Source organism: Odocoileus virginianus, chromosome 3, assembly GCF_023699985.2.
Source record: "Odocoileus virginianus isolate 20LAN1187 ecotype Illinois chromosome 3, Ovbor_1.2, whole genome shotgun sequence".
Classification (NCBI taxonomy): domain Eukaryota; kingdom Metazoa; phylum Chordata; class Mammalia; order Artiodactyla; family Cervidae; genus Odocoileus; species Odocoileus virginianus.
The window spans coordinates 58,326,037-58,339,354 of NC_069676.1; the positions used below are offsets into that span (position 1 = coordinate 58,326,037).

The window sequence follows — 13,318 nt, forward strand, 5'->3', positions numbered from 1 at the left end:
AAAGGCGGCACCTTGTGTAATGGAATCGCTTGCTTGGAATTTCTTAACAATCGGACTCCAGGTACTTCCTTCCAGGGGTGACAGCCAGGAATGAAGAGTCACAACTTCAACTGGTTTATTTAAAAATTGAGTGAAAGAATATAGGAACTATAATAAACGAGGGCCTGGAATTAAAACAGCGTCGACCCCAATGAGCGCTTATTATGCCAAAAAGTGGGGGGAACGTCTTGGGGTGACTGTCTCTTTTAATTCCCACAATAAGCCCGCTATAAGGTTGCCAGATTTAGCAAAAACCCAGAACGTCTAGTAAAATTTGAATTTCAGATAAACAACGAAAGTTACTTTAGTATAAATTTGTTCCAAACATGATTACACTAAATAATGACTCGTTTTTCTGAAAGTGAAATTTAGGAGGATGTCCTGTACTTTTCTGGTAACCACTGCCCTCTAGGCAAGTGGGAGTGTACCTCGTTTATAGAAGGAAACCGAGGTTTAGAGAGATTAACTTGCTTCTGGTCGTGTAGCTAAAAAATGGTGAAGCCACAAATCCAAAGACAATAGTACTTTTTCCAACTTCTTAAATGAAAAGCTTTATGGATCAACACTGCTGCTGCTAAGTCGCTTCAGTCGTGTCCGATTCTGTGCGACCCCAAAGACGGCAGCCCACCAGGTTCTGCCGACCCTGGGATTCTCCAGGCAAGAACACTGGAGTGGGTTGCCGTTTCCTTCTCCAATGCATGAAAGTGAAAAGTGAAAGTGAAGTCTCTCATTCGTATGCAACTCTTCGCGACCCCATGGACTGCAGCCTACCCGGCTCCTCTGCCAAAGGGATTTTCCAGGCAAGAGTACTGGAGTGGGTTGCCATTGCCTTCTCCGATGGATCAACACATGTACTGTTAAATCATTTTTGGAACAACTATCCTTTTGGGTTTGACTTCTCTTGCAGATGGTGACTGCAGCCATGAAATTAAAAGACGCTTACTCCTTGGAAGGAAAGTTATGACCAATCTAGACAGCATATTAAAAAGCAGAGACATTACTTTGTCAACAATGGTCCATCTAGTCAAGGCTATGGTTTTTCCAGTAGTCATGTATGGATGTGAGAGTTGGACCATAAAGAAAGCTGAGCGCAGAAAATTGATGCTTTTGAACTGTGGTGTTGAAGACTCTTGAGAGTCCCTTGGAGTGCAAGAAGATCCAACCAATCCATCCTAAAGATCAGTCCTGGGTGTTCACTGGAAGGACTGATGTTGAAGCTGAAACTCCAATACTTTGGCCACCTGATGTGAAGAGCTGACTCATTTGAAAAGATCCTGATGCTGGGAAAGATCGAGGGCAGGAGGGAAGGATGAGATGGTTGGATGGCAACACTGACTCAATGGACATGAGTTTGAGTAAACTCCGGGAGTTGGTGATGGACAGGGAGGCCTTGCGTGCTGCAGTTCATGGGGTCGCAAAGAGTTGGACATGACTGAGCAACTGAACTGAACTTGGCATACTGTATTTGAAATTCATCCATATTGTTACATATACCAGTAATTTTTACCTTTTTATCGCTGAGAATTTCACTGTATGGATGTATTTGGGGTTAAAACACACACGTTTGCTAATTAATGGACATTTGAGTTATCCAGATTTCAGTGAATACAAATAAAAGCATTATAAACATTCACATACAGGTTGTTGTATAGACATGGGTTTTCATTTTGCATGTGGATTGGGATTGCTTGATCATATGGTCTATTTTTTCCTGTATAGGAAATTGCTTGGGTTTTTTTAAACTGAGCTTCAAACATTTGTGATTTGTTGTCCTTCATTATAGTTTGAAAATTCTTAACAGTTTTAAATATTCTTTAAATATTCTGCCCAGTTTCTTCTCTGTCTGGGACTCCAGTGACATATTAGACTATATGATATCATCCCATAGACCTTGAGGGCTTCCCTGGTAGCTCAGACAGTAAAGAATCTGCCTGTAATGCAGGAAACCCTAGTTCAATCCCTGGATTGGAGAGATCTCCTGGAGAAGGGAATGACAACCCCCTCCAGTATTCTTCCCAGATAATTCCATGAACAGAGGAGCGTGGTGGGCTACAGTCCATGGGCTCACAGAGTCAGGCACAACTGAGCAACTGCTATATATTATTATTCATAGACCTTGAGTACTGTTTTCTTTTTGGGAGTTTCAGTTTAGATAATTTCTGTTCACCTGTTTCCGAGTTTCCTGATTATTTCCTCAGGTATGATAAAGTGTTCTGATGAGCCCAAAGAAGATATTCCTCATCTCTGATCCTGTGGTTTTCATTTCAGCTTGTCCCTTTCTTATAGTTTCTGTTTGCTGAAATCTGCTCATGTATATTATCCCAATTTTCAACTAGATCTTCAACATGTTAATCAGAGTTAAATCCCTGACCAATAGTTGCAATATCTAGGTCATATGTGAATAGAGTCTTATTGTTTTGTCTATCACAAATGGGTTGATTTTTTTCTTGCTTCTTTGTGTATCTCAAAATTTTTATTGAATGCCAGTTGTTACTTATGTATCAGTAGAGACTTAAGTCAATAGTATTAATGTCTGGAAATAAGCAAGTCTCTTCTTCTGCCAGGCCATTTGTGTGGGGTTTGGTCAGCCTAGGCAGGAACTGGGCTAGGTTTGGGCTTTGTTGTTGCTATTCTTGCCTTTAGTGTACCACAGATTTCAGATCGCTGATGTTATTTTGTCTTTTGCTTGGGACTGTAGAATTTTTCTGAAGTGTTCATACTTCATCCTTAGCTTTCAGCTGTTGTGCATAACTGCACCATAACGACAGGTCTCTATGCCCTTTGCCCATGCCCCCAGCAACTGCTTGCTGGGTAGGTAGTCAGAGAGAAGTCAGAGTTCTTTGTTCTAATTCAGCCTCAGTCTTTAGTAAGTCCCTTGTGCCCAGTCCTTGGGAATGAGTCTCTTCTCAGCATTCTTGTCCCTCCTTTCTGTGGCAGCCAAACCCCGACTTGTATCTGTGGTTGGTCTTGAGAGGGAGTTTCCTGCCCCTCTTGCATTGGCAGGAGGCCTTTAATGGTAATGGTATAAAACCCTGGAGCTCAGGATTGAATCCTGTCCCTTCCAAGAGTAGAGGTTTTTTCTTACCTTGACCCAGCAGCAATGAGTCTTTACATGTGCCCTCTGTAGACAGGGTTTTCTGCTCCCCCCAGTGGCTTAGGCCTTTTTTGCTCTTATTGAGGGAAGGACCTAGGCAGGGAGAAGCACGGTTTCATGACTTTCCTATGCCTCCTTCCTTTGCATGCCTCCAAACCCAGGGAGGCGCTACAGAGGTTCAGCACCCCCACGCCTCCCAAGTCTTTCTCATGAACACAGGGTGAGTTTTTGGTTGTTTTTTTTTAGGGTGGAGTTTTTGGGAAGAGCTGGTCTGTGCATGCGCACGGTCCCTCAATATCTCAGGCTCTCAGGGGTTTTATATTGTCATGTTAGCTTCAGTTTGGCCTTTAGCAATTCTTTAATATTTTAGTTGATTTTCTCTTATCTGCGTTTATGGTGGTCAACACTCCTCCCATGCCCTGCTACAGGTGAACAAGTCTACGTCCTGTCTCTCCTTGGAGGGGTTTGTCTGTCCTTGAAATTCAGGCTAGTTGACTGCCCTGCCACATCGGCCATCTGACAGACCCAATAAAATGCATCATTTTGTCATCTATCCAGTTTTCTGTTTGAGTCAGGGTGATACTCTTTCCAGATAGCTACATCACAGGCATAAGTGGAACTTCTGAGTCTCCTTTTACCTAATATATTTTAAGAGGAACATTTTTAAAATCACTTCGGTAAATGTTAAATCATATCACGTGTGTATCATATCACATAATGTAGCCTTAAGAACAAATACAATGAAAACGAAGCAGTACTTTTCAGTAAGCTACTGTTGTCTGCCAAAGGCTGAGCCAGAAGCCCATGTTTTTTAAAAAAAAAAAGTGTTACATAGGACTTCCCAGGGGGCACAGAATCTGCAAGTCAATGTAGAGAACGTGGGTTCCCCTTGTCCGGGAAGACTGCACACCCTGCGGAGCTGTGTGCCACAACTCCTGAAATCTGTGTGCTCCAGGGACCACAACAAAGAGTAGCCCCCAGTCTCCAAAACTAGAGAAAGCCCTGGAGCACCAAAGACTCAGCACAGCCATGAATAAATAAATATATATATATATATATATATATATATAAAGTGTTACATAAAAGAACTGATATTTACCTTTGATGTAACAGAAAGATGAGTGGGAAGGGGAGCAGGGCATGAAAATGAAACAACTTTTTGACTGTTTGATTCCATGTTATTTAATGTTACTTTTGCTTCACTGTCTTGTGTAGGCAGTTTATATTGTGAAATAAATTTCACTATAGATGTCCCTGACCACTAGAAAATGGGGATAAATAAAGGTTGACCCTTGAACAACACAGCTTTGAACTGCATGGGTCCACTCATACAAACTCCCTGCCCCCTGTCCAGTAAACACATACTACAGTACTACATAATCTGCAACTTGGTTAAATCCATGGATACAGAACCTTGGATACAGAGGCCAACTATAAACTTATACACAGGTTTTTACCCGTGTCAGTGTCCTTAACCCCTGCACTGTGCACTGTTCAAAGATCAACTATATTGCAATTGAGCAAGTGACTTAGCTCTTGAGTTTTTTAATTTATTCCAGACTACCCTTTGACTGGAATATACTGGGTTGGTCCAAAAGTTCATTTTGAGTTTTTCCTTAACAACTTATGGGAAAACCCTAACAAACTTTTTGATCAATCCAGTAGAAGAAACAAAAGGGCCTGGATTTGGCTCTATAGGGGTGTGCAATATAGCAAAGGAGCGATACACAGACAAAACCCAGTATTAGCAAGAGGTAAATGCCCTGGTGGCTTAGACGGTAAAGCGTCTGCCTGCAATGCAGGAGACCCGGGTTTGATCCCTGGGTCAGGAAGATCCCCTAGAGAAGGAAATGGCAACCCACTCCAGTACTCTTGCCTGGAAAATTCCATGGATGGAGGAGCCTGGTGGACTACAGTCCATGGGGTCGCAAAGAGTCGGACATGACTGAGAGACTTCACTTCACTTCAAATGCCCTGGAAAGGTTAGGTACTAAAGATTAAGACCACATCTAAATGGGATGAAGAGAGAGGTGAGAGCAGGAAATTAACTCTGGAGAAGGCACAGTGAGGAAAAAGTATCCTAGGCAGAGATGACACCAGCACGAGAGGTCAAAGCAAGTAAGATATTTGGCTTATGAAAAAAAAAAAGCATATATATACATATATATATGATACATATTATATATATATTTTTTTTAAGATAAAAGGTCAACAGCTATATAAACAAGAAAAAGGCAGATGGTATTAACAAATACTAGTTGCCTGCTACTTGCCAGGCATTGCTCTATGCTCTGCAGATATATCAGTTAAAAAAAACAACAACACACTACAGAGCTTACATAAGCTCCATAAGTACAATGAATCAATAAATATATACTGCTGGATGGTGATTAGTGCTACTGGGGGAAAAAAGCCACAAAGAAGGGGGATATGTGTCTATTAGTACAGAGCAGTTTACATGATTATCTAGAGAGGTCATGGAAAGCCTGAGGAGGAAGCAATTAAACATAGACCTGACTGGCGGGGGTTTGGGTCGTACAGGAGTCGAGGAGAAGTTCTCCAGGCAGAGGGAACAGCCAGTGCAAAGACCCTAAGAGGGTGTGCCTCCTGGGATGACTCAGGAACAGGAGACCCCGGTGGCTGGGATGCAGTGAGCACAGGGATGTACTTGATGAATTCGGGGAGGCAGTGGGGTTCAGTTCCTATAGATCCTCCTAAGTTATTGTAAGGACTTTGTTTTGCTCTTGAGCAAGCTAAGAAGCCAAAGGATTTTAAGCAGCAAAATGACTCTGGCTGCTATGCTGAGAACTGACTAAAGAGTGGGGCAAGGACCAGGATGGCTTCAAGATCAATTTAGACCTTACTGGGTTAATCACCTAGGGCTCTATGTAGATGACCTGATTTAGCCCAGGATAGTAACACTGGAGAGGCTGTGGAGTGGTCACAGTTTGAAGACAGAACTGAAAGGGGTTGCTGACTTACCACATGTGGCATATAAGAGTCATCGGTGATGTGTGATGTTGTGAGCAACTGAAAGTATACAACTGCCATCTGCTCATTTGCTTCAGTCATGTCTGACTCTTTGTGACCCCACGGATGGTAGCTTGCCAGTCTCCTCTTTCCATGGGATTTTCCTGGCAAGAATACTGGAGGGGGTTGCCATATCCTCCTCCAGGGGATCTTCCCCACCCAGGGATTGAATCCGTGTCTCCTGCATTGCAGGCAGATTCTTTACCACTGAGCCACCTACTGGAAGCCATCTAGTTAGGGATGAATCTGCTGGAGAGGCAGATGCGGTGACATAAAGTCCAGACCGTGGTTTTGGACTTTCATAGAGTTGGTATGTAAACTTGGGAATGGCTTGAAAAATGGGTGAGATCACTAACAGTGAGTAGAAATAAGACCTGGCATATGCTCCAAGGTTAGGAAGATGGGACAGAACTAGCAAAGGACACAAAAGCAAGTTGCCAGAAGGGTACAAAAGAAAACCAAGAGAGCTGTGTTCTAGAAACCAAGTGACTCATTCTTTCAAGCAGGGAGGCGTCCACTGGCAGATGCCACCCATGTAGTAAAGAGATAAAATCTGAGAACTAACCACTGTATTTAACGGGGTGGACTGCTGGGGACCTTCACAAGGACTGTTTTGGTGATGTGGTGGTGGTGGCAGCCTAAGTGGAATGGGCTCGGATGAAAATGGAAGGAGGAACTGGAAGGTAAAGCTGGGAGCTTTGCTGAAAAGGGAATAGAAAAATGGAGTGGTGGCTAAAGAGGGGTGTTAGGTCGATTTTTTAAAGATTAATCACAGCATGCCAATGGAAATGATGCAAGAGTGGGAGGGGGAGAAACTGAAGTGCATTCCTTGAACAGGTAAGAAGGTGAGACAGCGCAGTAAGTGGTGGCACTGGCTTTAAACAAGAGGAACATGAACAATTCACTACAATAAAAGGAGGGAAAAGCTGAGTACAAATCAAAGTGGATGAGTGGCTACTTGTACATTTAAAAGGTATCTTTGCCAGCAATGATGCAGGAGAAAAGTTGGTTGAGTCCTAACAATGTAACATTTACACAACAGTTCTGAGATAGGGAGCTCAAGCAAACATCTATCTATATAATGTTACACTGAACTACATTGAGGTTTTACCTTAGTCCATTTTAAGAAATGAGAAGGGAGCATGCCCCACTGACTCTCATGCTAACTGCTGACTCCACCCTCCCCAAGCACTGGCATGCTACTCCAATCAGCCATCATGAAACCAAACAAAAGACACACTCAGCTTTGTCTGCTTTATTTCACTACATGAAGTTAAGCAATAAGGCAAAATAGTAACCTGTCATTCATAAAGACCAAGGAGTGCCTCTCATTCCCAAAATGGACCAAAAAGGTTATTTCTTTACAAATATGCATGACATTTAGCTCATTAAGTCTATAAACAGTCTGAACAAAAGAAAACTCTAGTGGGCCAATCAAATCACAAATTCAGATTAAATTCCCCAAACTGCAGTTTCTAGTGCTAATGACATCTAATTTGCTTGCAGTGGTACACACTCACCATACTTTAAAAATCTTGCACCTGATCTAATATAAAAAACGAACAAATAAAAGTCCAAATTCACCAGCTACAGATTTTGAACCATTTCTACTAACACACAGAATTACCGGCTTGTACTGAAAACTATCTAGAAGAAACAGTAAATCAATAGCTCTGTTATTCTGCAAGTTAACTTGGCCTCTGAGGAAAAAATTCTATGATCAAAAGTGTTTTTGTGTTTCTGTGTCACATGGGGGTGATGAGACCCGTTACTTCAACATTGTTATTTCTGGGAACAAACACCAGCTATATGCCATAAATGCCTAACAGTGTGTAGTCTGTGCAAACATGTAAACACAGGACGTTATTCTCTACCTTGAGGCTTATCTCCTCCACTGGCAATTATGAAGCACTGGCGTCATGGCAGGCTAGTGAAATAGAAATAAGAATTTGACACTTTGTGTGGTCACAAAAACTTAAAACTATTTCTACAGTTTGCAAATTTGTCATTATACAACACGCTGCCCCAACTCCTAAGAGGCCAAGCCTTATTACTGTCATAATATTAGAGATATGACTTCTTTTTTTCTTATGCTGCAGCACATATATTACTCTGTAGAATATTGTTTCATAATATTGGTTTGATCTTAAGAGTACTATTTAGTGTCTTTCAAAGGTTTTCTAAATATTTCTACCTACCAAGGGGAGCTGAAAAGTTACTGTGTCCTATAACTTAAGTTGCTATATACAATTTTTTTTAAACTAAAGGCTTGAACTTAGAAACAAAACCAGGATATAAACAGGAAATTTCTCTTTCCCCCAAAAATCTGTTGGCCACTTGCTAACAATACATTTATGGAAATGTGGTGCAGCTGGTGGTCTACTTTGTCAAGTCTCATTTTAGAAAACATCACAGAAACTAAGGTTGGCAAGCCAACTCCAGGATACCAAGTGTAAAAAAGCATGTGTGTTGTTAGGCAAGTATTCTGGGCTGCTTGTTGAACTATTTTATGGTTTATGATCAAAACGGTCTTATGTGACAAACTGTACGATAAAAGTCATAAACTCAGGAAGGAGGAAGGTTTCTTCTTAATATCCAGTTTTGGATTAAGAGATTACAAATGTTACTTTCCTCTTTAATCACTGGAAAGAACATTAGTTCAGATCATGATAAAAATGTAACCTTTAAGATATTTTCTGCATTCCAGAAGTGAACTTGCCCACCAAGTTTTCTTTGGGCTCTTTCCATGTCCCAAATATTCAACAACTTACTGAGTTAAAGAGGCAGAGAGAAGAAGGGGTACGGAGTAAGACATATAAAGCATGCCTCCCTGTGGCAGCATCAATCCCTGGATATTGTGGCAACAGTTAAAATGAATAGAATTTGCCACCCCAGTGACATGACATGCAATTGCTTCCTTCTCAAATTTTCCCTAGGAGAAAAAGTTCCATATTCTGCTGGGAAAAAAAAATTTTAAGAGCAACTAATACGTTAAGTATCCTACATTCACTTAAAGAGGTCAAATGAAGGTGCCTTAACTATTTCACAGGTCTTTCCAATCATCACAAAACTAAAGACAACGTGACAATTCTATTTTCCTGTCAAATGGATGGGAGCCAGGAGGCAAGGAAAGGGATATATATTTAGAGTGCTAGACTATATCCAGTGGAATGCAAAAAGCAGTTGGTACAACACTGAGACCAGTGCCAGGTCATCAATAGCAGGTCTAACTTTCGGTTATTTTATGTTTTCATCTGTGAGACTGATCCTTTATGAGATCAGGTCGGGAGATTGTATGGACAGTTTCTCAAGTGGTCAATTGAATGCCACCCCAAGGAACAGCCACCCCCTTTCTTGGGATGAACTATGCTGCTGTGAGTCAACGTGCAGGGGTTCAGTGAGGGAGACAGACTTGCGGGTGTGAACAGAGGGGGGAACCAGAGGTGCAGCAGTCATGTGTTCCTAACGCCTTGCCTGTGCGCCCACCCTCCCAGGAACAGGACTCAGCAGTGCACAGTACATCATTATAAACAAGGCCCAACGAAGCAGCGGCTTCCACACTGTAACAACGCAGGTTCGTGGTGATGCTGTCCTTTGGGATCTGCCCGCCAGCGGAGCATTTTAAGGAAGAAGCGGGCCCAAGCTGAGCTCCACATGCTGGGTGAGCCAGATGACTTCTGTGCCCTGGTCAGTTTCTTCCATGGGGCGGATGGGAGTGGCCAGGTTTTTAAAATCGTGCTTCATCTTAAAGCACACGGTCACTTCGCCCTCCTCACGTTGTGGGGTCACTTTGATGAAAATACCCACTTTGTTGGCCTTTCTGAAGGCTATAATGCTATGGAAGGAAATAAGCACAGCGTTAGGCAGGTCACAGGTCAGCCAAGCCAGTTAGACTCACAGTCATTTTATGGCCCACAGGAAATCTCTGATGACAAGATACGACCAGAATCCCGTTTGTCAACAATGAAGAGTTTCTTCAGCAAAATACCAATCTCCTTATTTTATTACAAAAGTAAAATATAGTCATAAAACTTAAGATAGGAAAAAGTAAATCTTTCTTCTTACTTTCCTCTTCAGCATACAGAGAAAAGCTGTCAACAGTTTGGTTCTTATGACCTACTACATATTTTTCCATGCACTTATACTTTTATGTTTTTTTAACCAAAACAAAAGGGACACACTATTCTGTAACAAGCTTTTTTCCCACTGTTTATCACAAACACCTGTCCATATTGGTATACATAGATCTTCTCCATTTTACTTAATGGATGCAGAGCAACCATAATTTGTTTATACTGATTTCCTGTTACAAACATATTTTCACATTAACTTCTATAAACATGTGGTAATATTTCTACAGGATACAGACTGATGCTAACTCAGAGCTTTAAAGAATTTCTGGAATATCATAAATCAGTGTGTCTTGCAAAGAGCCTCTGTGAATTAGGAATTTTTAGAATAGAAAAAAATCTCTAGTTGAAGTTGCCATCTCAGTTTTCTGATATGTACTTTAAGTTTGTGTTTAAACAGTTTAGCTTCAAAAGTAAAAAACAATGAAATAAACAGAACTTGATCTACTATCCAAATGATACTCAACTACTGTAAGAAGAGTTACTGAAACTAAATATTTACATATTTCCACTATTATGTACTATTAATTTCCAGATATCTGGAAGTCCTATAAAGTACAATAATGTGAAACATAATTAAGCATTATACTAGCACAACCATTTTGAACTAACTAAATCTTATTTATATTAGATTCATGTAAAAAATTAAATTAAAAATAGTTTAAAAAAAAGTCTTTCTAGCCTTAACTTCCCAGGCAACCACTGATGCCTGGGAAGCTTTAAAAAAAAATTCAGATTCTTGGTGCCTACTTAGACCTGCTAAAGAGAAGCTGTGGGGACTGGTACTCTATATGGAATTTAAGAAAAAAAAAATTAAAACACCCAACCCGGTGCTTTCTGAAGTTAACCCAAGTGTTGTGATCACTGTACTAACCTCACCTTTGCTGTCACTTGGTTTTTCTAATTTGTCCCATGTTATTATATTTGTTCTCTCCAGTATCTTGGTGAGGAAGCTTTTAAACATTTTGTTAAAAAGCCTTAAATATGCCCTATACTAGTGTACTAAATGCTATTGCGTCTCAGCTCAAAGCACATTCTTTGTTTTTTTAATTTATTTTCTTGACCACACCACACATCTTGTGGGATCTTAGTTCCCTGAACAGGGATGGAACCTGGGCCCTCTGAAGTGGAGGTGTGGAGTCCTAACCACTGGACTGCCAGGGAATTCCCTAAGCCCACTTTCTGTATCCTGCTTTGTGACACAGGATTCTGCTAACCACACTCCTGCTTTTTAGGCTGGCTCCCTGTCAGGCTCCCTTCAGGGGCTCTAACAAAGACCAGTAGCCTCTGGGAAGAAGGGGCTGCTCCTCCGGGTGAGCCTCCTATCTCCGTGCAGCTCCAGCGGGCAGCACGCCAGCAACGCGTCTTCACTCAGGAAGTGGCATATCCAGGTGCGGTTTCCAACTGCACAACCAGCTTCAGCATGCCACACTGCCTCTGCCAGCCTGCCAGGCCAGCACCAGTCAGGCAGTGTCCCCTCCCTCCCCCATCTCCCAGAGGTCTGAGTTGCAGCTCCACGGGGCTCCTCCTTCCTTCAAGCTTCTAAATTCTAATCATTTTAACCATTTCTCTTAATTCTCTTAGCCCTAGGCATGGTAACTGCTTCACTGAATTGCCATCTCTGGGATATTTCAGATTTCTTTTTAACTTTTAAAGTTACCCAGTTAACAAGTCTTCATATTAAATTCTCTCTGTTCAAATAACAGATGTGAATTCTGTTTTTTAGACTGAAAGCTAACCAAAGTATTCCTCATCTGGGAAAGGTTTGGCTTTTACTTCTCAGTTAATAACTGAGAAGTATTAGGTATGAGAGAGTAAAATCTATTAATCACTCAAAGAGGGAAAGGTGGCGGGGAAGTTGACAAATCCAACGATAAATCTCTGGGGAAAGAGTACTGTACCCTGTACACAATCATTAACAAACATGCACCTGAAAATTTTTTACCATGGGAAACACAGGTTAAAACAATTGTGCTTACAGAATGATCCTAATTATGGAAATGTTACTGGTGTTTATCTCTGGTGGTGAGATTTCATTTTCTTCTTTATATATATGATTTAATATATCCTATAATATGGGTTTCCCTTGTGGCTCAAGTGGTAAAGAATCTGCCTGCAATGTGGGAGACCTGGGTTCGATCCCTGGGTTGGGAAGATCCCCTGGAGAAGGGAAAGGCTACCCACTCATGGTAGTCCTTCCATGGACTCTATAGTCCATGGGGTCACAAAGAGTCGGACACGACTGAGCAACTTTCACTTTCACTTCACTAATATATCTTCATATATATCAGTTAATAATAATAAATAGGAAGAAAAAAATTACTTAAATTCAGGTAAGAAAACAGATCTATCAGTGGGCCCCCTGTAAACCAGCCAACTGCGGCGTGTGGGTGGGAGGGTGGGGGCGAGTCACGGAAAGCGCACTCACTCAGGATCGTCCTGGAAGTCCTGGGGTTCTGCCAACTCGTCATACTCTGCTGCTGCATCCTTGCCGGCTAAAACGAGCTCTTTGGGAGGCACCGCCACCTGGAGAGCAGCACAGAGAGGCTGGCCTCAGAAGGGGTCAGCGCACTGCAAGCATCATCCAACAGAGGACAGCAAAGCACTGCCCTGACCCAGACATACGGAAGGAAGCAGCAAGTTTCAAGAAACATACAACATTACTTCACTTACAAAAAGTTTAAAAGCATATTGTTTGGGACTACAGACATGTATGATAAAAGATTAAGAACAAAGAAATTTAAGGGAATGAAAAAGTCAAGAGAGTGCTTAGTTCATTGGGGCTGCCATGGGTAATTCAAGTGAGAGGACACGGGGGCTTCAATTGTGCCTTCAATGTTTTATTTCTTAAGGGGCTGGTGGAACATGGGTGTTAGTATATTGTTCTCTATACTCTGTGGTATAAAAAAAGAAAAACAAAAAGGAGAAACACATAAAACATATAAAGGAGAAACATATAACCTAAAACATATAAAGGAGAAAAACACATAAAGGAGAAACTTAAAACTTCCAACAATACAAGAGA

At 41.5% G+C, this 13,318-nt stretch overlaps 1 protein-coding gene and 1 long non-coding RNA gene across 5 annotated transcripts in view; one reads left to right on the top strand and one right to left on the bottom strand.

Annotated features, from left to right (window-relative positions):
• On the top strand, nucleotides 1-1,674 carry LOC139034427 (uncharacterized). Its single transcript, XR_011486927.1, has 2 exons — nucleotides 1-61; nucleotides 947-1,674. It is a non-coding gene; the product is annotated as an uncharacterized lncRNA (long non-coding RNA).
• Nucleotides 1,675-7,403: 5,729 nt separating this feature from the next.
• Nucleotides 7,404-13,318, bottom strand: part of DCTN4 (dynactin subunit 4) — a 33,675-nt gene continuing 27,760 nt past the window's right edge. For all 4 annotated transcript variants that reach the window (XM_070465648.1, XM_020885123.2, XM_020885124.2 and 1 more), the window contains 2 exons: nucleotides 12,722-12,819; nucleotides 7,404-9,998 (listed from right to left, as the gene is read on the bottom strand). In XM_070465648.1, coding sequence (XP_070321749.1) covers nucleotides 9,785-9,998; nucleotides 12,722-12,819 — 312 coding nt within the window. In that variant the 3' untranslated portion in view covers nucleotides 7,404-9,784. The remainder of the gene's footprint in view (nucleotides 9,999-12,721; nucleotides 12,820-13,318) is intronic.